General features: G+C 43.2%; 1 protein-coding gene across 4 annotated transcripts in view; it reads left to right on the top strand.

The window, feature by feature from the left end:
• The window catches only part of col8a2 (collagen, type VIII, alpha 2), a 52,684-nt gene that overhangs the window by 13,857 nt on the left and 12,780 nt on the right, over nucleotides 1-26,047 (top strand). The window contains exons 1-2 of one of the 4 annotated variants that reach the window (XM_015348474.2): nucleotides 14,116-14,241; nucleotides 22,808-22,988. In XM_015348474.2, the coding sequence (XP_015203960.1) occupies nucleotides 22,832-22,988 (157 nt within the window). In that variant the 5' untranslated portion in view covers nucleotides 14,116-14,241; nucleotides 22,808-22,831. Of the gene's footprint in view, nucleotides 1-14,115; nucleotides 14,293-17,482; nucleotides 17,622-22,807; nucleotides 22,989-26,047 lie in introns of those variants that run through there. The other 3 variants (XM_015348473.2, XM_006631326.3, XM_069195393.1) reach the window with 3 other exon arrangements.

Here is a 26,047-nt window from a genome sequence, read left to right as displayed (position 1 = left end):
TTCCACTACTACATCTTCTACTACCACAGATTAGCTATCCTGATTAGTAAATGAGGAGTGAAAGATGGGTTTTGGGATTAAATTGATCGATCTGCCTGGCAATTCTCTTTGTTAACCTGTCTCTGGCACCCTCTCTGCCTCCTGGCTTCTCAATGTGTTTACTCGGCACAGTCAGAACATATCAGCTCTTAAAAATGAGCCCAAACTGTCTCCCATCATTATATCATTTGTTACGCCCAAACTTCTCAACTGTTTGCATTTACTTTGTACTCGAACAGAACCAATTTTTCAAACAGGAAGTTCATGTTTTTTTCAAAAAGATCTAATAAAATAATTCATTGATCTTGAGATTAGAATGATTTACTTCCCATAACTGACAGCCAGCCAGACGTTTGTTGGAGGCTCCCTTCTGTGATCAGTAATTGTGTCAGAAGCCACAGTTTTAGATCTGTGGTGTTTGGCTTCTCTTTTGCCGTTCAATGGTTTCTGACTCAATGTGACTGGGGGCTCTTATATAATCTTTTGAAAACAAAAAGTGCACTGGGCCACATTCAAGCATTCGAGTAAAAAACAACTGTGCAATTAATCTAAGCACAGTCCAAGGAGCGTGTCATAGAGCTGCCAAGTGTCCAAAAAGCATGTCCTTAAAAGGGTCATGGGAAATTAAGTCACAACAAATTATACAAATGTTAAAATATCACTGAGACACAGCAATCACGAAAGGGAGACAGCTGCCACACTCTAGAGGTGACTTCCAATACACACAAAATAATCTGCATGGTTCACATAAAACCTCCAGCAGGACACAAACAGTATAAGAATCTGTCTGCCTTCCTGCAAGTATCATGTAGAATTTCTCAACACATCTTATCTTGTTGTCTTTGTAAAAATAGTCTTCTGGATTAAACAATGTACTGGAAGGAATCTGTTAGCAGTTTGTTCCCCAAAGTGTCCATATGGATTCTGAGCAGTGAAACATGAGCCAAGGGGCACAAGCAAAAACTTCACAGAAGTACATTTGAGAAAAGTCTTCACCCGAAGAATTTTGACGGTATGGAATAAACCAGGAGTGATGATACATTTCTCAAACCCTAAAAACAATACGCTGAGCATCCCAGCTTTTACACTGGTCAGCCTGCTGGTCCTGAGACAAAGCCGGAAAAAAATGTAGAAGGAATTATTAGCCAAATAAACTCCACATATCACAGTTAAAGGTTTGGCAGGGTGAAATCCTCCGCAGTAAACATTAAGTGTAAGCATGTCAAGAAAATAACTAAGTGAAGGGTGTATATTTCACATTCTTCTCCAATACTGTGTTCTCTGTAGCCCACTATTTTATTATTTACTTATGGCAATTTTGCAGAGGTCAGGAACCTCTCCATTCAGTCTGTGCATCCCTGCCAACATCCACACAGCACAGGACCTGATGTACAAAACAGTACTATGTCTCTGTGTGTCCTATGTACTGTGCTCTAAGCAGAAGCTGCACTACCACCTCCTATACTGACATCATCAGATCTCAGAAGCTAATGCTGGGCTAGGTCGGAACTGGGACAGGACACCTGCACGGTCCATCTTGTCCTTGAACTGGAGTTGGTGGAGCAAGAGGTGGCACTCTTCTCTCTGGAATAGAAATCCAAACCAATGTGGGAGAAGCAATTTGTCGATGGTGTGGAATGGCTGCACAGCAGTGCTGAATGAACTGTTCCTGTATTTAGAGCACTCTGGGAATCACTGTGATAAAAAGCACTATTAAAACATGAGGACTTGTTATTAGCACCCAGCACCTGAAGTTTAAGTGGGGTGTTAAATTTAACACGGTGTTTACTGCAAGAAGGGCAGAAGAAGGGAAAAAGACGAGGAGAAAAAGAGACTGACCAAATATTGGCAAAGGGAATGGAAAGGAGAGTGCACGGACATGCTTTCCAGACCTTCACACACACTCTCAGACTGTAAAGGCCAGTCGTAAGTCATTCCAATAAAAACCACAGACACTCTATTAGGGAAAAGGAGACAGAGGGAAGTGGGAAAGAGCAATGGGAGGCAGAAAAAGAAATAAAGAGCTCCTGGGAGACAGGATAAAGGCAGGCAAAAGGCGAAGCATATTCTCAAGAACATAAGAAGCCCTGTGGCCCATCCACCTCCTTTTTTTTGAAGTTTTCACCTCTTCTTTCTCTTTAGCACAGCGTTCTCTCCATCTGTTCAGGGGGAGCTCAACAAGAAGGTTAATTTCTGTGCAGATTCTCCCTGAGAGCACTAAGCAAAGGGGCATGAAGGATAAGCACTTTCTAAAATAGTGCAACGTGTCGGCTTTCGACGGGTGTCTGTGGGGCAATTTAAAATATTTGCCTACATCCTGCTCTTTTACCTTAAGGGATCACTTGTCTGAGGTGGTTTGGGTTGTGCTGCAGGTATTTTTTGTGATACAAATTGTGCATAAATATATGTCAGGGTTTAGTTGACCCCTAAATTCTTTTTGTAATTCAGTTTACAAATCAACCAATAGTACTAGGGATTTTAATGGTAATACTTTAAAATGTAGGTTGTAAATGGCATTAATAAATGAATGAATAAAATACATTTCTAAAATGTTCATAAAGTGGCATAAATGTGATAATAGCTAAGTTCCAGATTAACTGCATGTCAATAACAAGAGGCAATTTCTGACTGAAGTCAAAAACTATAGTCAGTCTTGAAACTTACAGTGTGTGTAAAACTCCACAGCTTTTACCAATATGGCATGAGATTCGTCTGACCTCTGATTCCCATCCTGTACTCCATGTGCTAAGAACAGCCACGCCAGAAAATAAATCAATGAATAAAATCAATAACTGATTAAATTGATAGAACGAGAGAGACAGTGATCTGTAAAGATCTGGTGATCTACAAACAATGGTGAAAGTACAGTGGTTTCATGGTAGAAGCTTGGTTAGCCATGGTGAAGCCCGTGCAGTTGAGGCTGTCTCGTTATACATCTTCTGAGAGCAGACAGGAGTAAGATGTCTGGCATTGTCCCTTTCTGTCAGTCTGGGTAGCAAATACAGTATTGCAAGAATGGTGAAGCTAACTTCTGGAACACCATCTCACCTATTTAATGTTGCATTTGCATACAATCCCAGCTTCTCTTGAGCCCATTTTTGTATTTCACAGTCCCAGCTAAGCAGACAACGAGGCATGTAGAAGCTCCAAAGGAACAAGTTATAGTTATAGGCCGAAACGTTGTGTTCTCTTTCTTCTTTTTTTCAGCCTGGAATAAACCTATAACTTGTTCCTTTGCAGCCTACGCATGCTGACGCAGCTACATGCGAACTACTACCGCATGTAGAAGCTCCTTTTATTCAAAGCAAATTCGAGAGTTTAGGGGGTTAAACAGTGCAATCAATAACTGCTACTGTGATGCTACTTACAATGGGATCCCAGTTTTATGTCTCAATCAAAGTCAGGTGAACTGAGGAACTCACTCAGGCTGACAAGTCGCGACTCGTTGGGTCAGAGAAGAACCAGGTAAGAAGCCCTCTGCCTTAATGGGTGGAACACGAAGTGGAGTTTCGCACCATATGAGCCTGTGCTGTGTGCCTTCTCAGAGCCCAGGATTTACCTGTCATGCCAAGTGCTCCAATCCTCTGTGTGACTCCTAGAGGTTCTCTCAGCTGTGCGGTTGCGAAGAAAAGGGATATTGAGTGCAGAGGTGAAAAAAAACCCTCCAGAGAAGTGCAGGATTTAAACCAAGCTCTCAGAAACACCTGCAGAACTAATATTCAGCTTTGACGAGACAGGCTTTTGAAGTTCGAGTCTCTTATAAAACCCCTTTTCAGCACAATGGCTCATACCGATAGCTACACGTGTACTTTGGCACTGGGCACACATTTCCTTCAGTTGGCAGATTTTGGGAACAAGGTAATTGCTCTAGCAGAATTCACCAGTTGTCTCGCTCTTGCACCGATCTGCATCACTTTAGCTGTTTCTCTCTCAAGGTGAGCCAGCTGCCAGGTTGCTGAAGCCCTTTTTTTTTTGCAGAGAACATGGGCAGCTGGAAGGCACTGGGACCGTCTCGGTCTGGGCCAGTTTTATAACTCCTCAAAGCAAAGAAAAAGAACAGTGCCGCGCCCCTTTACATCGGCCCCAGTATTGCTCAAAGGATATGAACATGTTGTTTTAAGTTCAAAGGTCTTCTTTATGAAAAAGATGTGTAGCAGGCGAGGGTGAGGACCTGCCTTTGGAAATCAATACAAATGGATGAGTGGAATCCAGCAGACGTTTAATTGAGGTCCTTACACAGCGACATTAACATTTTATAATCATTGAAAGAGTAATTAATTTACCAGACTGGCTTATTATGGTTTCTGGTTCCCTGGTGGTGAGAAGCTGACTTTATTTTAATAGCCAGCTGATGTCTTCATTTTGGTTTTAGGTTTGGTTTGGCAGAAGGAAAGTGTCTGTGGTCCCTTTTGTTTTATTGCCCAGTTCTGTATTTCAAATGCGTGGCAATGTACAGCACATTTCGCTTCTTAGCAAGACTCACTATCCGTCTGTCTTAAACCATGCCCCCATAATAAATCTCTCAAGAGGTCTTAATGGAACAGACGGGGCTCACAAATGCAGTTTTCTTTAAGTGTGCCAGATTGCTTTTTAATTAGGTGTTTTGCTATAAATGCTTACTAACGTTGTTTATTAGAGGGTCACGGAGACTTCTGTGTACAATCAACAAAATAGGGAAACATCTATAAAATGAGAAGTCAGGCCACTTATAGAGTATAAAAAATAAAAAGATTAAGCTCATTGTGCGTCTGGCAAAGAATGAGCCAACTTACCGAGGAAAACAGAGTTAACTAACATGTGGTCTCCATCAAGCAGGATAAATAAAGTCTGTGACTTAGGCATGGGAAAAACATGTTACATTTCAGATCACACTATGCATTCTCCAAGGGAACATTTTTTTAACATGGCTAGTGTCAGAAATTACTATAACCTCCATGGATAAAGTACAAGATCTGTCCCCCTCGTGGAGGAATTGCTGTATTGAATATGAGTGGAAGCCATTGTTTTCTATAAGCGCGTATCAAAAGCCGATATCTGAAGATGGAAAGCTGGCTTGATTCAAGAGGCTTTCAGGCTGGTCATGTTGGACCCTCTGGGGCTCAAACTGTCACTGGTTTTCATTGTTTGATTTGTGTTTTGTTTTTTTATGCGCCAGGCTGGGTTCCCAACAACGCGTCTCAGTGTTTAGTGTCGCTGGAATGTTGGCATGGAGGGTGATTGTTATTCTGAGCAATAAAATATTTTTTTTTAAATCAGAAACAAAAGCAAAACTAATGAATTGAGAGGTAAGAAGTCAAGAAGAAAAATCCAACACAATAATAAAAATAACGTCAGCGCTCGTCTTCAATTTATCACCCGCTCTTGACCTGGAAGTGGTTTATAATTCCCGGGGTCACCATAGGTCATGCCGGACCGAATGAGCAAAAGGTGATAATCTGGTATTTTTGACTGACAGGTGCCTTCTAATCTCATCAGCTCTTATTAACACCTTCTCTTCTTCTTAAGTTTGGGATTTTAAACCACAGACAAAAAATTTACAAGCAAAAACAAATCCATTTATCTTTCTTAAACCAAAGATGAGATTCTTCTCATTTCAAGCTGAAATTTCAAGCTGAAACTGCTGAAATGTCTGACAGCCTGGAGAGACCAAGTAAGAGCTTTATTCTGGAAGAGTTTGGGTTTCTCCATCTCACTTCCCTGCTTTTGAAAGAGCCATGTGTATTTACTATTCAGATCTTAAATCAAAGAATGTGAGCAGTGTTTGCAGTTTGGCACAAAGACAAAGCCTATTAAAATTGTCAAAAAAAAACATTTAAATGCTTGCAGACCAATTGCTTTTTAAGAGGAAATGTTCAGATTGGATTTGTCTGTTTGGGAGTAGTATTAATTAATTCATCATTGTCATGTTATGATTACAAAGAAAAGGGCGATTAAAATCCTAATGGCTTTATTCCCAGCTGTATTTTTCAGATGTAATTAATCTCTGAACATGGCTGTTTCACCCCTCTCCCCCAAAAAAAACTTCTTCTAAACAGGAAACTTCTCATAAAATACCAGCTTTTTTGAGGAGGGCAGCAGACCGACCAGCAGTTATGCACCTGGACAGCAATACCGTGGAAACCTTTCAAAGAGTCAGTCTGGAATTTGCAGGAGTTCTAAATCAAAGAAAGGATAAAAAAAGGACAAAAGAAAGGGATTTCAGTCTGTAAGAACTTCAGAGGTATTCAAGTACCAGGCAATCATTTTCAAGTTAGCTCTGCTATTGTTCGTCTTAAATTTCCTTAAATTAATCTGTCAAGCAACATCTTCTGTTCTCATCAAATTAAACTCCCCACACAGACCCAGGTGAAGATCTGTATTTGAGCTCGAGCCATGTTTTGTAAAGCAGTCCATCTTTTGGCTCAACCCGTCTCCATGGCTTGATTCTAATTACCTTGTTCTTTTAAAAAATGAACAGTCAAATACAACCATGTCCTAAGCGTAGGGGATTTAGGCTGCTTCATATTTGATTTCTTTCTCAAAAGAAGGCGATCGGAATTTAAACACAGGAAGCAAACAGTGGAATAATTTTACTAGCATTCGCGGCTGCTGCTCAGCACAGGGCATGTTGATGCCCCCATGAATGAAGTTGAATGCATGATAAAGTATGCAGTAGAAACCCCCTTGCTTTGAACTCTGCATATTTGAATGTTCTTCCCTATAACTGGATAGTGATTTAAATGTGTCCAGCATCTTGGGGCAACACCCTTAAACTCTAAAGGGAACACGTCGTGGAAATGTCACTTAAGGTGTTTTTTCTTTGCTTCTGAACTCTGGTTAAACAGGGGCTGCTTGTGAACTATGAAAGGTAGATGTGTTAAGTGCCCCATACAACACTGTGGGTGTGCTATGCATGGTTACAGATTGTAGACTGACCTAACGTATCACTTTTGCCATTAGCTCATGATTCACGAGTATTTGTTTTAGGACGCCCACCCAACAAATGAAAACAGCTCAGGGTGTGGTGGTTAAAAAGATCTGCTCCTTTCAAGATACCCTTGTCCTTCAGAAGTATGTTTTTATTTCCTAAAAGCCCTACTGCCAAAACCATTTATCCACCCTAGAGAAACAATCTTGTGGAATTAAAGATCTTCAAGCTCAAGGTTGACTCAAACTATTTGTAGTAAGGACTGAGGAAATGTCAAAAAAGAATTTGTCTGAAGTGGCATTTATGACTTGTGTTTAATGTTTTAATTTTGCACAATTCTGTACGTTGTTCTGTTCTTGGGAATAGCGTCAGTTCTCAAGGAGTGGTGTGGCTGGAATTAGAGTCAATAAGGCAGTTTTCAACCCCTCTTTGCCTGTACTTAGCTGTTTTTTGTCTTTTTAGAACGTACCTCATCATGTTCGTCCCAACATTTCCAGCTTCTTTTTTCATGGGTAGGTTATTATTATTTGCACGGAGTGTATTTTATTTTTCATTGAGCTGTCCCTCTTTTCTCTCTCAGACATGCTGCCAAGTCTGTCAGAATAGCTGCTTCGTCTGACAATTACCCCAATCACTCATCAAGGGATGAGCAAGCTTCCCAGTGCTCAATGCTTAATTTACAGTTTACTCAGGCTTGTGGCCAAGGAGCCTGAACCCACAGGGGCTGTAAACGCACTTATTCAGACTGGGTGGAAGTTGTTGTGTGCAGAGCAGACAGCTTGCTGCAGAGATAAGAATGATGGATATCACTGCTTCTGAGTTTTAATGGCTACGTGGTGGGGGGGAACAGAGTCTAGGTGGCTTTGGTGTAGGAGAGGGGCTTAAACAACGACTGATAGGAGGGGGGGGGTTCTACGTTTTTATGCTCTTTTAATAGAGAAAGAGACAGAGGTTAAAACTCCACTGCTGAAGGGAGTAGCTGCCAATTCAAGTCTACTTGCTGTATAAGTTTATCAGCCTTATCTAGGCAGTCACACAGATTTACTGCTTCAGGCAGCAAGGAACTACTTAAGCGCTTCCGTATTATTTCATTTTGAATTGTACAGTACGTGAATGAACTATGCGTCTATTCCAAGAAAGAAATATTGGGAACATAGGAGCTCTGCACACACTTACAGGCTCTCTGTGCATTGTGTGTAAGCAGGTGGTGAGATTCTGACTTCTGAGTTAAATGCGCCAAAACACTTCCAGCTCCTTTGTTCAGTGAAATCAATTGCTCAGTCATGCACTATTTCAGATGAACTCATGCTCGTAGCCAGTCCATTTCTTCAAAAAAAAAAGAAAGAAAAAGGATATTCTGTTTTGTTGACCCCTTACAGCAAAACATCAAAAAGGAAATGGTCCGACACACGTTATTATCCTGGTGGTTCAATGCTCTTAGAGTGAGGGTCTTGGCAGTGGAGCAGTCATGCAGTCAAGCAGGTGGAATTCTGTTTCACTGTGTCAAATTAGCTCTGTGTGGCAGCTGTCTTCATCGAAAACAACCTGCCTGGGATATTTTCATACTCCTAGCTGTGTGGGAAGAGACCAAAGAATTTACTAGCCCGTTGGCCGTGAATGTATTTGTTTGTTGATTTGTTTTACTTAATAGTTCATGCAAAAATATTAATTGATAACCAGCCATTGAATAACCAAAGTCATTTTCAAACCACATAGGTTTAAGAATACTTTGGTCTTCTTTGCTATTATCTCTGTCTTTGTAATAACTTGAGATTCCACTCCAATTCAGTATACAACCAGATTAAACTTCAAGTTCTCTCATCCTTGATGCACATCCAAATTTAAATGAAAAGTTTTCAAAATCTGTGAAATAAGGCACATTTGGGTTGAATGATTTTTGACCACAAAAGCTCTCATTTGGATCTGCTCCGGTGAGCTCAGTTATGACTTATTAAAAATAGTCATAAATCCAAAAGGAACAAAGTGAATGTTCTGAATGGAGCAGAAAGAAAGTATTTCTGGCTTTAATTGTCCTTCTGTGTGGAACTGAAGAAGGTGACAAAGAAATGTGAAGGCCAAGCCATAACTCTTGAAGAGGAAGTACTGAGATAATCCCCCCTGACAGGCACACTTACCCCGCCGAGCTGAGATTTATTCTGTGCTGCTGCTCCTCTTCTGGCTCTGAAGTGCATTCTCTGTTTACCCCTTACTTCTTCTGCGTAGAGGTGCCTCATGGGAGACCCATGTCTATGACTACAGACAGGGTAGGACCTAGGAGCAATAGCTAGCCTGGAAGTAAAACACCCAGACAATGCTTTACTATAATATGCACTATTTACGAAACAACTGCAATATTCCATCTAATCCACTTGTGATATTATTTCAGTATACAAAAGCTCATAGACTAGCAAGGTTCTAGGCAGAAGTTTTTTAGATAACTATCCATCTGTGTATGTTAGAAACACTTAGCTGTTGTGTTATAATTACGTGTGTGTAGTGCACAATAGTAAAAAAGTTTGTATATAATTCAGAAAAGCTTAATACATTTTCTTAGAGGCTCCTTTTAGTATTTCATGCTTGCAGAAAAGTTCCAAGCCCATCAAGATAAATTTTGCCTTTGACAGTGATGCCAAAGACATTCTTTTGATATCTGCAAAGAATTCTGGGAAGCCAAAATGTGTTGACCAATCAAAGGGCAGGGAGGGAAGAAAACTGGACAAATGCAAGTGCTAACTAGAAAGTATGGGACAAAGCTCAAACAGCTTCAAGAGGCTTGAAGCGTACAAAAAAGGCAACAAAAAAAAAACAGATTCCAGATGAGGTTCCTCCTAACAGTGGGAGGTCTATGTCTGCAAATAGCAGGAGAGCCAATCCATCTGGAGCCATAGTCCAGTGTTTTTTTTCATAGCACACAGAGCCTATACAAGAATAACAAGATTTCCCATAGCTTTGCCAAAGAAAGGCAATTTAGAAACATTCATCTGGCACCAACATGCTGCAGAGTCCAGCAGACAAGTCATGGGTCATGATCCCACTTCAGCTGCCCACAGATCTCCATAAGAAAACGTTCCTGGCTGTCTAGACAGAGCCCAGTTACACCCCGCGCCCTGCTCCCTGCTCCCACTAGAGCTAACTTCAGAATGGCAGACAAGTATCTTCTCCAGTGCTCAAATGTCTTGCCAGTTTGCACTTGATCCAGAATTTAATTGAATTTATTTTTTGTTGCTTTTCCTGGCCTTCATTCATTGCTTATTCTGTATACTGCTTTGAAGCTAGACGGCAATATATGTCAATTGACATACTTATTATCATTTGTCTTAAGCAAATGTGTGCAGTGGTGGAACAGTTTGTTTTAGCTGTTGCTGTCTCATGTTTGCCTGGAGAAATATCTGAGATGGTATGTGCCCAGAACATGCCACTTAATCAGCTCAACATTTGGCACATTGTCACCCAGACTGAGTTAACAGCTCACAAGGACTCATACAGGCAAAAAATGTTTTATTACACAACCATCAAACTACAAAAACCAGACTGTTAACATGACTATACTGCAGATAAATCACTCCAAATTGTTCGAAATTCAAAGCTGCATGGAATACAAGTTTTAGAAATTCCCTGTACTAGCAGGAGTCCAGAGTTCACCCAGTGAACAGCACTCAGAGTGGCTGTGGCTGCTGTTTACTCAGGGTTTTATTGCATTTTTTGTAGGGTTATAGCAAAGATAGTTTTCCTTTTTTTAACAAAAACACAAACTGGGGAGCAACAATCCCTTACAGTGTCTGAGTGAAACGTTGAGACTCTGCTCCTGGGGCCAGCAAGCTTAAGGTCTGCACACTCTCTAAAATCATATCACTGCAGCAAAGTGCTTCTGAGGAAGAAGGGAGCTGTGAAATCTCATTTAGAGTCTAGCACTTTGGAGATGACTGAAATTCAAATGGGAGCAAGAAAAGATAGGGTTTATAAGTCAGCACATACAGCACCCTTTACAGAGAAGAAACGTTTACAGTTAAAGGTTACAAGACTAAAGTTTGTTCTGATGTTTGTACATTATGGCTCCGATTGGAATCTCAGAAGGAATTTAGCGTTTCTGCTTACATTTGTTTCCTGCCTCCAATACTCTTTCCTCAATAGAAAGGAGGGAAAAAGAAATAATTATCCTGAAGAGTGAGAGGTTAAACCAACACTGGCAAGTCAATTTCAGCTTCTATTTCTTTCACTGTCTCTGCAAATGAGGATCACTTGTTCCTGCACTGTCTGACGTGCTGAGCTGCATGGAGCTGTGACACACCAGCAAGGATAAAACGTGTGTGACTTCATTCAGCTGTTTTTTAAAAAACTTCATTCTTTTGTACAACGCTCATTTCACTTTGAGCAATCAGTTATCAGGACACGGAATAATAGAACAGCCTACAGCCTTTAAAGTTCAGTACACACGCTCCCCCATCTAACAGCCCATAAGATATTAATTATTGTGTCATAGAGTGGCTGCCCTGAGAGCCAGCTGACTCACTGGCACCACTGGTCGAGCTCTGTGCCCTGGGATTCATTCATTGACACACTGTGCCCCGAAATAGCCCAGAAGAGGCAGGAGGAGGCTACCCAGAAAGGGAAAATGAGGTGAAAGGGGGGTGGGGATGTTTGGCCCACAGTTCGATGCCCAGGCCATTGCTCTGCAGGCGATGAAAGCAGCTCTCAAAGGACACACTGTCCACTTTCTGGGACTTCAAAGGGAGAGAGATGCCAGGATTTCTGCTGGAAAAGGACAGACTCAAGAGCTCAGAACACATTCACTGCAAAACCCTAATGCTGTGCAAGAAAACTTCAAGTACAAAATCGTGTCTAGACATCGTTGGTAATTTACTGTAAGCACTCAAATCAATCATTTTTATTCAGTATTTAAATTCAAGGTTTCATGGCTACAGATTTTATATAGCAGTATGTGCATAACTTTCAGTATAGCATAGCTTAGTTGTAACAAAAATGCTTGGTTATTTCCTGCACATACATTTTACAGCAAATATTTGTACCAGATCAGTATTTTCTCTGTTGCAAGCTAAGTCACATCTACAGTAGTGAACAGATAGATTTCAGGAATGACGAATCATTCAGTCATTTATATGTTGTTCAGCTGAACACAGTTTTCTATATACTAACTGCTCGTGACATGCGCTTGTGGTTGCTGTTAAACGTTTTTCTAAAAGTGCCAGAGGTGTGAGTTCATTTCCTGCTGCAGCCACTGCTCTGTTAAAACAGTTTATGCCTCTGTGTTATTTTATTTCTGTATCGCAGGACTGGCTTCACGCTATGAAGAAAGATTAGATTAAAACTAAAAGAGGAGGCTGGACATTCTTTACTGCCTTGGGGACATGTCCTCAATAAAGGTCGCCTATCCCTCGGGCTTCAGCAGGCTAGGGCTGTTATCCTGATCTTCTGTGCTGGTGTTGCAGTTGCAGCTAAGCTCCTCTTGCGCCCCAGGTCATACCTGACTGCCGTTTGATGTGAAGCCCCAGAATAGACTTTATTATACCCAGAACAGGGCGTCACTTCATCACACTGGCGGGATTTGACAAAGATTTCCTGGCTCTTATGAAAATATAAATCCACAGGAGCTCCTGAAAGACAAGGGCTCATCCAGGCACATTTATTCACCCCGGCTGTTCACAAGCCATGCTAGGGGGCTTAAGTGGTCTCTCTTTTTTTTTCTTTTGCTTGTAAAAATAAGAAATTGTATACTGAAAATCAGGAGCAGCAGAGAGCCAGTACCGTTACAGCATGCAGACTTGTTTTTCAGAGTATACTTATTTTTATCTTTAGAAAAGAATGACACTTTCCACATTTTCATGTACTAGATTAATTTGGTGACAGTACCCTGGGTTAACTGACTGGTGGGAGTTGCTCATTTAAGAACCCAAGAAAAGTTTGACCATTAGCAGATAAAGCTGAAGACCTCAGCTGTTTCTGGAAGGAATACAGGGTATGGTCAAGCTGGGCAGCTTGTTCCAGACTCTCTCAGCCCTGTTCTGGCTTTTTATACTCTCTCACACAGTCTCCACTTGTGTCCTCTGGTGCACATTTCACTGTCCATTTTAAAGAAATCCACTGGATTGACTGTACTTGTAAGGATTTTGGATATTGGTGTCAGGTCCTCTCTGTGCAAGGCTGAGAAGGGGAGACTTGACACTTATTGGTACTCAGGACTGTGGCTGCTTAGTCTTCAGGTTCTGTAACTGCGTCCAGCATGACAGCTGGCTGATTGTTTACAATGCCCACTGTTTAAAAGCCAGAGCCAAGCAGAGTGAAAGAGAACAAAGCCGTAGTTTTAAAGGAGTAGTGTTAGAATATAAAGTAAAGGTAAGCGGGCAATGATTACATTGTAACTCCTAAACCAAGTACACAATGGGTTTGAAAACAACTTACCAGTTATAAGTTTAATTATGAGTTATAGTTTCCTTGCCTTTGAGAAGCCCTCATAACATTTAAGCCCCTGTAGGAGCAGCCAGTGGTCTGCTGCCCATTGTCTGCCACTGGTCAGTGGTGTGAGTTGGCACAGAGAGTATGGCTCAGCCCTGTGTCACGGTGGTAACCAGTGGAATGTAGCCCTGACAGGGAACTAAGCGAACGTCCAAGGGCAACAAGAATAAACAGTGCATTGGTAATGTGAGGAAGTGTTTAGGGAACAAAACAAATGTGCTAGCACTAAAAAAATGAAGTAAGCGGGAAGCTGGTTCCATAGGCAGAGGCTAAAGATCAGCAAAATATGGAAAACTGTGTTTCACAGAGCAAGCCTATCCAGACTGGGTGATACCAGCGTCTTAGCAACGGGTCTGGTAGTAAATCACCTAATTCTGGAGACTTAGTGCCATGGATTTGTGGGATTTTTAAAGTGTCTCTGAGTGTGTGGTTTTCCCCTGTTGACTAACAGGCCACATTCCCTCTTAAAGAAGGAGTGGAGCTGCGCCCTGCTCTGGGGACCTCAGCCGAGGGCTCTGACAGTGGTTCGAACAACCTGCCCGGTTAGCTGGCCTCCTCCCAGCACCCCCCAAAAGCCCCCCCACCCCTCTGCAAGACTTCTCCTCCTTCCCCTCCCTGGGGTGTTGTTAGGAACCCAGGAAAATGAGCACTTTGTCTGTGAGAGGCACATGTGAATGTTTAGGGAGCGCACGCTGAAGTGCGGCGACGTCAGGCGCTGGCAGTGCACAATAAAAGTATTCACACAGCAATGCGCTCTGCGGCAGGGGAGAGAGGGAGCCCAGCTCGCACCACTGCCAGAGCCCAGGCTGAGACGCACTGAGAAGGTAAGAGGAAAAACAGATATCTGGAGCTCAGGCGAGGAAAAGTCCAATCAGGTCAGAATCTCTGCTGCTTTTCTATTTGCTTTTTGCTGTGCAATAGCAGTTTGGTGGGGGAGAGACACACAAGGTGAACTACGGCAAAGCTCTGAATCGCTGTGTTAAAAGGGGGGAAATCATCAAATTCAGCTACTGCGCATTGCATATTTTCATCTAATCGTAAACTTCAAAACTTTCAGCAAAGCCTGTTCAGGCCATCAGGGCTGGCTGACTTTACAGGCTTAGCACTGGATATACTCTCGTGCAAGTAGCATGAAATATTTGGATTTGAACTTTAATTTTTGTAAAATAAGCCACGTTTCCAGGAAAATTCATTGAATTAAAAATGATAAGCTGTTTACAAAATTAACTGTTGACCTACAAGCTTTTTTATCATTTCACTCATGATAATGTTGCACAAATGCTTTATGTTTATAATTCTGTCTGCTACAGGGCACAGAAAGCTATTAGCTCCTGATTAATCAGTTGCTGGCTCATTGTTAATTTGAAATGTGGATCCAGGAACTGTATGATGAAAAAGGTCCAGCTGACCAATCCTTTTCCCTATGAAGTTTGACAAAGTAGATGTGACTTCAGCAAGTGCTTGTTCAGCTTGCTCATCCCTTGTGCTTCAGGAGTGTAGCCCAGGAGCTGTGATGTGTCCCTGGATACATTAAGATTTGTGATCATTAAGAATTCTTAGTCCTTAGGAAATGTTTTGCTCTCTTGGGAAATGCCTGTCACAGGCGGGGAATCGGGCCTCAATGTCAGCTCTTTCTGCAATGGATTGGGGAAATATCCTTATGGATCTCGTGCTCATTCTGTTGTGTGGTGTAATTGTTCGTGGCTGTCCTTTGCTCTGTATTGTAGTCGACAGTGAATATACATCATTGACTTGTAGAGAAGTAATTTACTTCTAAAATTTTAATTTCATTTCAGTCACACTTTTCACTTGATTGCTTCCCTTCACATGAGGGTATCACTTAAACAGGACACCACGGCCACAGCCCAGCAGGTGTTTTATGTGTTATCAAATAATCAATAGCTGGACCGGTGGAAGAGGAAGTGAGTGGAACACATTGAGACTTAACTGAACCTGTTCAAACCATTTCTCCCCTGGGTTTTTGGGTGCTGATTTATGAAGATCTAGGGGATCTCACAGCTAGGGGACCTGAGCTGTGGTCTCTCAGCTCTAAATGTTCAGGCACACAGAGGAAACAGTTTTCTTTTCCATACTAGATCATATTCTTCCTTAGGGTAACTGGTTAATTTTCTAACTTGCAAATTAAGAGACTACTATGTCTAAGAATACAGGCACATTTCAATCAGTTGGTTATTGCATGATGAGATCAACAAAAAGCTCAACAAGAATGTTGCAGTTCAGAACATTTAGGCTTTTACCTCCGGGCACCTGCTCCCTGCCGAGTCAACTAATCAGCTCATTTCAGCACATTTTAAGCCTGTGCGTTCTGAGATGTCACCTGTGGTGAAGACGCATTCTGCAGTTAGACGGGATTCATTGCTCATCCCACATGCATTGTTTCTCTCCCCGGCAATGTCACAGTTACCCAATATATGAGTGAGTTTGTCTTGTAAAACAGTGCCTGAGTAAATAAATGCCATGTGCACTCATGGTTATCCCCTCAGGTCAGTCTTTCACATGTGGATTGCTAGTTAATAGCCCCACAGATGTAATGCCTGTTGGAAGTGTGTGTGGGGGGGTATATCTGAGCTATAATGAGAACCTCTGCAAAATACATCACTCAGGATGCACATGTCCACCTAATCCGGCATCTGGCAAGACGGCTTTTCAGGGACAGGGAAATGTCTGTCCCTGGCCTGAACCCCAGCTGTCCCACTGGGGTTGGAAACTCCTCGTCTGGCATCCCCTTGGGACTCGATCCCAGGTCTTCCGATCAAGTTCAATGGACATGTCCTGCCGGAGATAAAATTCCTCAGTTACTGCCTTCGCCTCAGAAAACAGAGCCTCTTGCAGAGGTCTGACGCACAGCCTCTCAGCACCGCACTCTCAGCACACAGCACCTATTCTCAAAATGGAGCAGTGGTTCATGACCTGATCTCAGGCATCTGGAGCAGATGGTCATATAGAAGACTGATATCTGCACACAGTGGCTCTGCGTATAAATTTGACTGTTACTCCATTTTTGTATCTGTGCTCATTTCAATAGGATATGCCCTCCTAATGATCTATGTTTTATAAGAGCATCTGATTAAGTGTAAACTGAATATGACAATATTGTATGAACTCTCCAATTGCAGTTTTCCTCCTCCCATCACCTCTCATATACTTCCAACTCCTGGGAGGATATTTGTTGCAAATAATATGCTGAAGATTAAAATATTTGGTGAAAGGACATGGATGGATAAGGGGAAAGGATCTGGTATTTCAGATTACCTGGAATAATCTTAGTTTTTGAATGTAGAAAATCTGTGTCAAGAAAACTCTGTTTCATGGGGTTACATTTAATAATACAATGGTGAGCTAGGCCTCTGTCTACATGTGGTTTGTCTGGAGGCAGTGTAACTGGAGTATAGCTCTGCTGAATATGTCAGGAATATTAAGGCCATGCGGTCTGCATTCTTTGTCCTGGAACCTCTGGTCCAGTTTGATCACCGCTGACTTCCTCCCTCTGGCCATGCACTTCCTCCAACCTTGAACTGGTCCTGGTACAGGGTGCCGAGCTCTGCAGGAGAATGATGGGAGAGTGGGGGGACTGGGGAATTGAATGAAATACATTTCCCCGGATGAACATTCGCTCTGGTCAAATTGTCACCTTTCATTTGGGCTCTCTAAGAGCCGTGATGTGATGTCGCTATAGTGTGAAGTGTGCTCTTTCTAGTCTGTGGATTATCTTTCCACATTTGTACCTCTAAGTGGATTTCTAAATAAATCTCCCATGAAAAGCTAATTTTATTAAACCTTTACCTCCAGTTAGTCCTAAACCCTATCATTTTTCACAATTCTGGAGTGCTGGAAATGTTACTGTCAGAACTGTGAACCTCAGTAATTAGCCAATTGCATGGGAGTTTTTAGCTGAAATCCGGCATGGCAGCAGCCATGTTCTCTTTCCTTTGGAACTCCACCTTCAGGTCTTCTGTGATGTCACTTCCTGTAAAGATACACATACCTCAGCGAGCCCCACTCTCTTGCTCACACCTGTCTGTCTGCCTCTTCCCTCTAGCTCATCTCCATCTGTGCAGCTCCCTCTTGATTACTTCCTCACTCTGCGGGGGGTCCTGAATTCCTTGTCCTACATCAAGGGTGTTGACCCTCAATGAAGCACGTTCAGCCTGCCAGACTCCCCACCACACAGTGTGCGCTATTAGTGAGTTATTTTTTCTTGGTGCAGTTTTATTGTGCAATCTGAGTGTTGCAAACTGATTGGGGTCCATAAGAGCCTCTAGAGGAGCCCTGTGTGTCTGGCAGTGTCTCTTCGTCTGGGGACAATGCTCCCTCCCACTCAGTTTTCTTTTCAGTGTTTTTATTCTTCTGCTCTCCTCGGCTGTTTTGGATTTTGGTAGCTGTAACCAAAAAATTCCTGCATGAGGTTTTGCAAATCTGGTTTAAATAAAATGTCACTGCTGTCTGCCAGTGCAGCGATTTCTTCCCTTCTTTCTCTGCTGCATGCCAGAGGGCTTTAATTGTTTTGATTGCTTTGGTTTGCTGGGTGCCGTTTGCCCACTGTATCTTCGGGTGGGCTTTTTTCTCGGGTTCCAGTCCTTTTGTGTCTCAGCTTGTGGGCATGCTCACAAGCGTGTGAGGCGCACACAGTGAAAGTTTTGCACAGTGAAATGTCCCTGTATGAGCGGATGCCAGGCCAGTTGAAGGAGACTTTTTAACTGCTTCCAGGATGTTGTGTTCAGCCTGGTTATGTCTATGCAAAGGGTCCTCTTGTGCACATAGGATCTCACATGCTCCTCCAATTTCCTTCCACAGTCCAAAGACAATAATCGTGTGCATTCATTTGAATCTGTACTGTACATTGGACCTTATGTATTTGTGGGTGTCCTATGATGGTCTGATGTCCCATCCAGGGTGTAGTCCCACTTTCAGCTTTAGAATCCTTATCAACAGGTGTATTAGAGACAGTGTAAGACACATCAAGTTAGATAGAACTACCCAGCACTGCAGCACAGCGACTCCCAGGAGGAAGCAACTTGACTCCCCAAGTTGACTCCCAGGGCCTCCTGACTGGAGAAACTGGGCAAAGCGGTGAGGAGACCAGGCAGGTGGAAAGGCTTCACATCACGCATCCCTATCAGTTACCCTCAGTAGGATTTATTCCCTCAGAGATTATTAGAATTATTAGCAGTTGGATTAATTATATGGTAATGACATAGTAGGACTAAGTGACATGTCAGATGTTTGTCAGCAACATTAAACCATTAGCACTAGAATAGATGTGTTATTAAACAGGAACATATAGTCTTCATCAAGCATGTTCATTATGAAAATTAAATTTTACCAACCACTCCAAATTTCCAGCATCTCAGGTGACAAAATCATCACCTGAAAACTAGGTTATCTGAACCATACATCTAATACCATTAGAAAAAATATAAAAAGTAACTCAAAAGAACCTACAAAACTCTTGAAATTATTTTGGAAACTCTTAGTCTATTTTATTTATAAGTAGTTCGTTCCTGCCTTTTGAAAGTGCATTAAAGAAGGGAAAGCCATGGTTTTGTACTTGTATAGTGTCCCATCCTCTGAAAGGCAAACTTGTTGGTCCGCACCACAGAAAAACAATGGCAGTTTCTCAGAAGAACCTGAACAAATTCCCTGTGATGCAAAAAAAAAAAAAAGATTTTCAAACCCGCAGATCTGTCCTCTGAGGCTACAGTAGCTTCTGCACTAATTTAAACACCGATTCCCAAATGGGTCGCCTTTCCATTTCTATTGAGAAGCCCATTTGATCTTGGAAACGCCCATCACGTTTAATCAGTGTGGAAGGATAAATCTGCCTGGGATTTCTCAGCTCTGTTGCAGGACCCCAGACCCCAGGATAGGTTGAAGAGGAAGAGAGCGCGCACAGACGCTACATGTACAGACCTTGGGACCCCTGAGGCGAATTAGTTTAGGATTTAGAACGCAAAAGACTGCCGAACACTTGATCCTGCTGACCCCTGTACCCAGAGCAGTTGTGCAAACATTTGGCACAGACGGCACAAGGATAATCTTGCCCGGCGCTCCTGGAGTATTTTAAAGAAAACAGGCCCGGCTGTCATCATGAATAGTAGGTTAAACAAACGCGGAGCAAGGTACATGCCCTCCGTTTGGCACAGCTCCTTGACTCGCATCCCCGGCGGGTCTCGCTGGAGCCCTACCGCTCGAGACAGATCCGAGCCGCTCTGCCTGGCCCGCGCTGACACCCGGCTGAACCCGCACACTTCTGCAAGCCAGCTCCCTGGTGCCTGTTTACGCTCTCGCCTGGCTCCCCCTTCCTTCATTTTTAACTTTTTCCAATAGCAGCCATTCCTTCAAGCACATGGAAACAATTAATCCAGAGCTGCGTCTGCAAACATTTGCTTCTTGTGGATGTTGAAAGTGTGTGTTGTTGCAGTGAGCATGGGGGACCTTTGGAACTGGCCCTCTTTGCATGTATGATTAGACATCATATTTTGATCACTAAGAAAGTGTGATGTTTAGCCATAGACATGAAGTACTTCCCTAACCCCAACCACCCAGTGGTTCAGAAAGTGGTCTTTAGGAAAGCTTTCTCCATATTTATCCTTAATCTGTTAATGAGCTGGAGAAAAACTGAGGTATCAAACTCAGAGATACCCAGTTGTCAATGCACTTAAAGTGTGCGATACTTAAACGAGGCTGTCTGTGGGTGATAAACTGATAAATTCTGAAAGGTTACAGAAAGGTGACTGCTGGTAGTTAATGGATCCAAGGGTCTCATCCAGCTGTTTCTTGAAATAAGCTTCAACCACACAGCTTGTTCCAGACATCCACAATCCCTTTTGTCTTTCTTTTCTAGTGTCTGAGTCATTAGTGAATAGTTTCATTTCAGCAAGATATCAAAACCAATAACACAAAAAAAAATTGCAGTAAGATTTAACTTCCTTAACTTCCTGACTAGACTGCATGCTGCCTTAGGAGTCTGATGATTTTACCGCCAAGAAAACAAGCGCTTGTTTTTTTCTGACCATGCTGTATATGAAGTAGCTGCAGAGGAGATCTGGTGTGTTGAGAAACTGCTTCCGTAAAATAAAGGGTTAAAGATGCAGCGGTCACTGAAACTCATTAATCATCTGGTCTTGTGCAAAAAAAGTGAGAAAAAAGATCTTTTATTACTCCTTGTGGTCTGCAAAAGAGCCCTATAAACAGCTCATTTGAGCTCATTCATCCCTGTCAGACACAATTAGGGGTCAATTATGCCATTGTGGAAGTGGCAGGCTCAAGAATAACACTGCTAAACGTGCCCGCCTGCCTGTGTGTTCTGAATGAACTCGTTGTGGCCATCAATGCACAGACCTCCACTGAGCACTGACCCCTGGGCAGAAAGCCTTTTCGATGAGAAACAGAGCAAAGCCACTTGTCAAGGTCTTCCAATCACCCATCTACGGTTCCTGGCTTTTCTTTCTACAGCAATTTCACTTTTATTCCTTTTTTCCATGACATACGTCCAGATCTTTAAAATATAAAAATAAACTTTTGGGGAATAATTGGAAATTACTATATGAAATAATTTTAAAAACATGATTTCTTTTAACGTCAAAGCCAATCATAAGGATTACAGAGCTACGCCAGCATCCTTTCGTGTTAAGAATAAGTCACGCTCTTTGCAAATTCATGCACAGCACGGTCCTCTCTTCGTTGTAATTGTCTGACATAAAACATAACTCCAAAAGATACATGGTGAAAGTGACAGCACACTAACTGCTGACTGCAAGACGGCCAATTTGAAATCAAGTTTGTTAAAAAAGTATTTGCCTCTTAATTTAAAGAAATGGTTAAGACAACATACATGCTGCTGTATTGTAAATACGAATATCAAATGATGGAGCACAAAGTTAACTGGTATACACTCTAGCCAAAAGTTGTATTTGATACATTTGATACAAGTTGTATTTGATTTGGCCATTATATTTTGTGATAGGCTTGCCATAGATGTGTAAGAAAAGTTCAAAAAGGTATGACTTTTTCCCCTATTTTATAGCAAGCAGCTAACTGGTCCCAGAACTGCATTCAGCCATTCCTTGTAGGATCCCAGACAGTCAATGTACCTACAGTATGAAGATAATCCAGTCACCCACTACTCTTTGTGTATAGACCTTTCTCCCGTATTCAGTCTATAAAACATATGTCTGCCCTTAAATTTCTCTTCTAACTGTCTGGTGTCCATTTCAGAGCAGATCCTGAATGTGTCCCTGGTGTTCCCTTTGTACCTTTGCATACGTGTGCTTCAATCACACACCCCCATGGCCTCTTCTGTTTATCCAGATCACACACTGTAGTATACCAAGGTAAAGGCGAACACCGCATAAGCATCGCACGGTATGTAGAGTCATAAGACAATAGCAGAGATATCACAGCAAAGCAAGGTAAATGCTTGAAATAGAGCACGGCAAAGCTGCGCTGTATAGTGGAATGTTACTGCGGTAATCCTCCGTGTGTCCCAGTAGGTAGATTCTACCTCCAAGTGCTGACATCACCGCTGTCCGCTCTGATCAGTCTCTGGCAGGGGAGAACAAGTGTGTGCAGCTGCTCTCGGTGCTGCGGCGAGGAGAAGCAGGACTCTTTCCCAGCACCCCCACACTCCCTCCCCCTCGGCCCTCGGGTACTGGCGAGGTGTCCTGAAGTGGCAGGCCTGTGGGCACGAGCTGTCCGCTGCCAGGCTTCCCGGAGACCGACTGCTTCCCATTGACTCAGCCCTCATTTCTCCGGCGCAGCAGAAGCTAATTAACCAAGAGCTCAGCAGACAGGGCAGCCAGCCAATCAGACACCGCAGAAACCCAATCGCTTCTGTGAGCAAGCACGGAGAGAGTCGGGCCCTGGGTTACACAACAGCCCTTCTGTATCAACATGTACCCCATCTGCACGCTTAAATGCTATCCAGTCATGTTGGCAGCCCCTGGAATCTCCTCTAAATTTCTTTGGGTTGTTTTGTAAACTTATCAACTGTTCCTTTTCCGACCCCAAGGCCCACTGCACAGAAAGTCTGATTGGTCTCGGTACCTCTCTGGGATTGTAACAAGCCACTGTCCACTTGCTGTCCAAGTACAACCCACCACAGTGAAATCACAGAGCCAGATCCTTGAGGCAAAGCAGGGTGAATCAGATTTCTTTCAAACCTCGGAAACAAACCGGTGGTGAAAACACAAGGATTCTCCTAAAACAGCACGCAGAGTTTTAGGGGTAAAGGTTGTACCATTGGGAAAGGTTGTACTATTGAGTCGTTGAAAACTATAACAACAATTCTCCAGAAAACATGGAAAATGATTAAGCATTTGTCTGGCCAGGTGAGTCTTTAACAAGGCCCTGTCTTGTCTGTACTTGCAGGTCCAGAGCTCCGTTCAGCGAAGGATGATGAAGACTCTGCTGGTGCCCGTCTGTGTGCTGCTGGCGTGCGGGGGCGTGTCAGGAGGGGGCTATGCCCCCCTGCCCCAGGTCAAGTACGTACAGCCTATGATGAAGGGGCCAGTGGGACCTCCTTTCAGGGAAGGCAAAGGTCAATACCTGGGTGAGTGCTCTCATTCCAACTCCTCAACTCAAACTGAACAGGCTGCTGTCAGTGACCTGGAGAGTTAATGTTTTAGTAAAAGGGGCATCTTTTTAAAAAACAAAACAAAAATAGGATTGTCAATTATTTGTTGCTGTACCTATCCGATTTGGAAATTCCCAACAGATTTCGGAATCTGTGTTTTTCACCCTCGGCTTGCAGTTATGAACCCTGCATCCGCACACAGGAGAGAGTGAGAAATGGCAGGGAGACTAACCTTTGAGCCATAAGAAGTAGCTTTTAGGGCCTAACACCCAATGTAAGAAATCTTGCCTATTAAAGCATTAGACATGCAAGGTGTGGGGAGCTTCATCAGTGGGCAGCGTTGGCTGGAAAGGAAGATGTAAAGGTTAATCCTGCCATGAAAGTAGAGAGGAGGAACTCAAAACGTTTCGCCTGCAGAACCTCTTCAGGTGTGCAGAGGGCTCAACTTAAGAACGTTTAACTGCTGAAACATTGTTTCTCCTTTTCATTTTTCAGCATGAAATTAACTTTTTCCTCCCCATGAGACATACAGGCATCTTACAAGGAACATCAGGGATTCCAATTGTCTTCACTTCTCATTCCACCTCTTGTTCCTTTAAAGTCAAAGGCGGCTGCTTCCCCCTTATTAAAGCAAGCCTGCTCTACGGAGAAGAACAGGAGAATTTAAGTGTTAGTGCGGACAGGATTCTGTATACAACTTCTCTGCTGCTGCACCTGTAGTCCGAGGAGCTGAAACTGCAGTTCATCTTTGGGTCACATGGAAGTTAGACCACATTAGATACAGTATCGGTATATGTGCCATAATTCATCACAGCTTCAGTACCTTGTTCATTTTTGCCTTATTACTGTATAGCTCATAGCGGAAGGCTCTCTGGAGCACTGGAGTGTGAATGGCTGAATAGCCTTAGAGCATTTGTCCACTGCAGAGTCCGGCGTTTCGGTGCTGTGCTGTACCTCCTGTGCTGTGTGCCAGAGCTGTGGGAGTCTTCAGCCATGCAGTGGGGTTAACGATGTGTGCGGTGCAGGCAGTTCTGTGGGGGACAGGCTGCTGTGCTCAACACAGGGGTGATTTATGAGGAGCTCAGTGCATGAGCAGGTGGAAAGAGAGATGGGGGTTTGTGACGGCTCCCCAGAGGGCAGTATATCAGCGCGCCGTGTCCCTGGTGCGGCGCTGGCACTGGGAGAGGTGCGCAGGGACAGTCGACAGAGTGATGAGAAACACAGCGCAGACGAACACCGCTCGCACGCACATTCCTTCCTGCGGGAGCGAGCAGGAACAGCATCCAGGCTCTTCGAAACATGTTTGTTTTGTGGCCAAAGGGGGAGAGAAAAACATGAAAAGAAAAAAATGTCAAAGCAATGTATGAGAAATATATGTAGAATGGAAAGGGCTGAGAGGATAGTTTACTTCTGTTAGTGACAAAATGGGCATTTTAGTAACAAGACAGAAAAATCTGAGCATTACATGGCAGAAAATGACTTTTTTCTTGCAGCTTAAGCTCATTTTTCAACCAATTAGCTATTCATTTGTGTCATTCACATGATTCCCCAAAACCTGTTTCATCCCTTGCATGATTGCCCATTAATAAACCCTTCCAGGTTTAACTCTGGTTGGCATCCAAGCAGAAGATTCCAGTCAGGCTCAAGCTCGGCATCTGGTCATCATTAGCAATGTTTTTCTCTTTTCTTCCTTTATTTCTCCCAAAGGACAGAAATACAATTTTTTTGCAAGCCTGTCACTCTGATGGTCGAGATAACAATTACTGCTTTCTCCGACTCCTCACTCAGTCACGTCACCTTATTTGCCCTGGATTGTCGGATTTGTCTTCACCAGAAAGGCATCTTCCCAAAAAACACGATGGCTCCCCAGAGCAATGTGTTTAGTAATATCAGTCATTTAGAACAGCAAGGAAAGGGCCTAGATTGCTATAAAACACACAAACAATTCTTCTCCCAAAGCAAACACACACCAAAGACACTGTGGTGAAAGCCCAGGAACACTCTCAAGGGACCTGGAAAGTGAAGTCTATCAGACCTCTGACGTTCTCACTGCCCACGCACTACAGGAATCTTGTTGACTGATAGGCCGCGCTGTGATTGTTCTGAATTGTAGCACAGATATAGCACATGCAGTAGGATCTGGGGTTCATATGGAGAATATCAGCACTACTCCTAGTTGTCCTGCTTTTCCTGGCCATTTCAAACATGTCATTCTGAGATCCTGTTTTTTTTTGCTGTCTCTTCCTTCTCCCTTTGTGTGTGTGTTGCCCCACTTCTGTCTTTTATACTGAAAATGCAGCAGAGTCCAGAAAGAGGAAGCTACGAGATTAAATCTGGCCTGTGGTCAGGCTATGTTTTTGTTGCGTTAAGCCTAACGGTTTGGGTAAGCGGCCAGTCTGGACACCTGAACACATTTTCTACCGAAGATAGCCCAGAAATCTGTTAAACAAGATATGGCAATTACAGTATATTAAGGAACTTTGTTTTTAATTGTCTTCTATGTAGTCTCCAGCTAGGAACGGGTTTGTTTTTCTCGCCATTGAGATCTGGACCAGGATCTGATGCGTGACATCCGCCTGCTGCCACGCTCTCCGCAGTGACGGAGGGAATGAATTGACCGGGGAGTAAATCAGTGCTGCCAGCCCCTTGCACACACTCCCTGCCCCACAGTGCTCTAGTCAGGCTGGTCAGCCTCCGGGTCAGGCCGTCTCTGCGGGGCAGGTTATACAACAAACACCCTTGCATCAGGGTGCCCAGTTTGTGGCACTGGGAGCCAGTTTCTGAAACGATGTGAGAGAAGTACAGGCGGCACTAAAGAAGCAGGGGAGGACTCCCCACCTCCAGAGCCACACTCCCGCTGGGGTGGTTTAGAAAAAGCAGCATGAAAGCAGAGGCCAGAGGCTGAGATGTCCTCTGCTTCTGTGACGGAGAGAGCCGAGAGCTGTGGTTTTCTCCAGGGAGGAGTTTTTCTAAAAGCACCACTTGTGTTGCTCTCCGAACTGACTCACACCACCTGCCGTGTGGCTAACTCCATG

The sequence above is a fragment of the Lepisosteus oculatus genome, chromosome 11 (assembly GCF_040954835.1).
Source record: "Lepisosteus oculatus isolate fLepOcu1 chromosome 11, fLepOcu1.hap2, whole genome shotgun sequence".
NCBI classification, from domain to species: Eukaryota; Metazoa; Chordata; class Actinopteri; order Semionotiformes; family Lepisosteidae; genus Lepisosteus; species Lepisosteus oculatus.
This window is presented reverse-complemented; position numbering and strand designations above follow the sequence as displayed.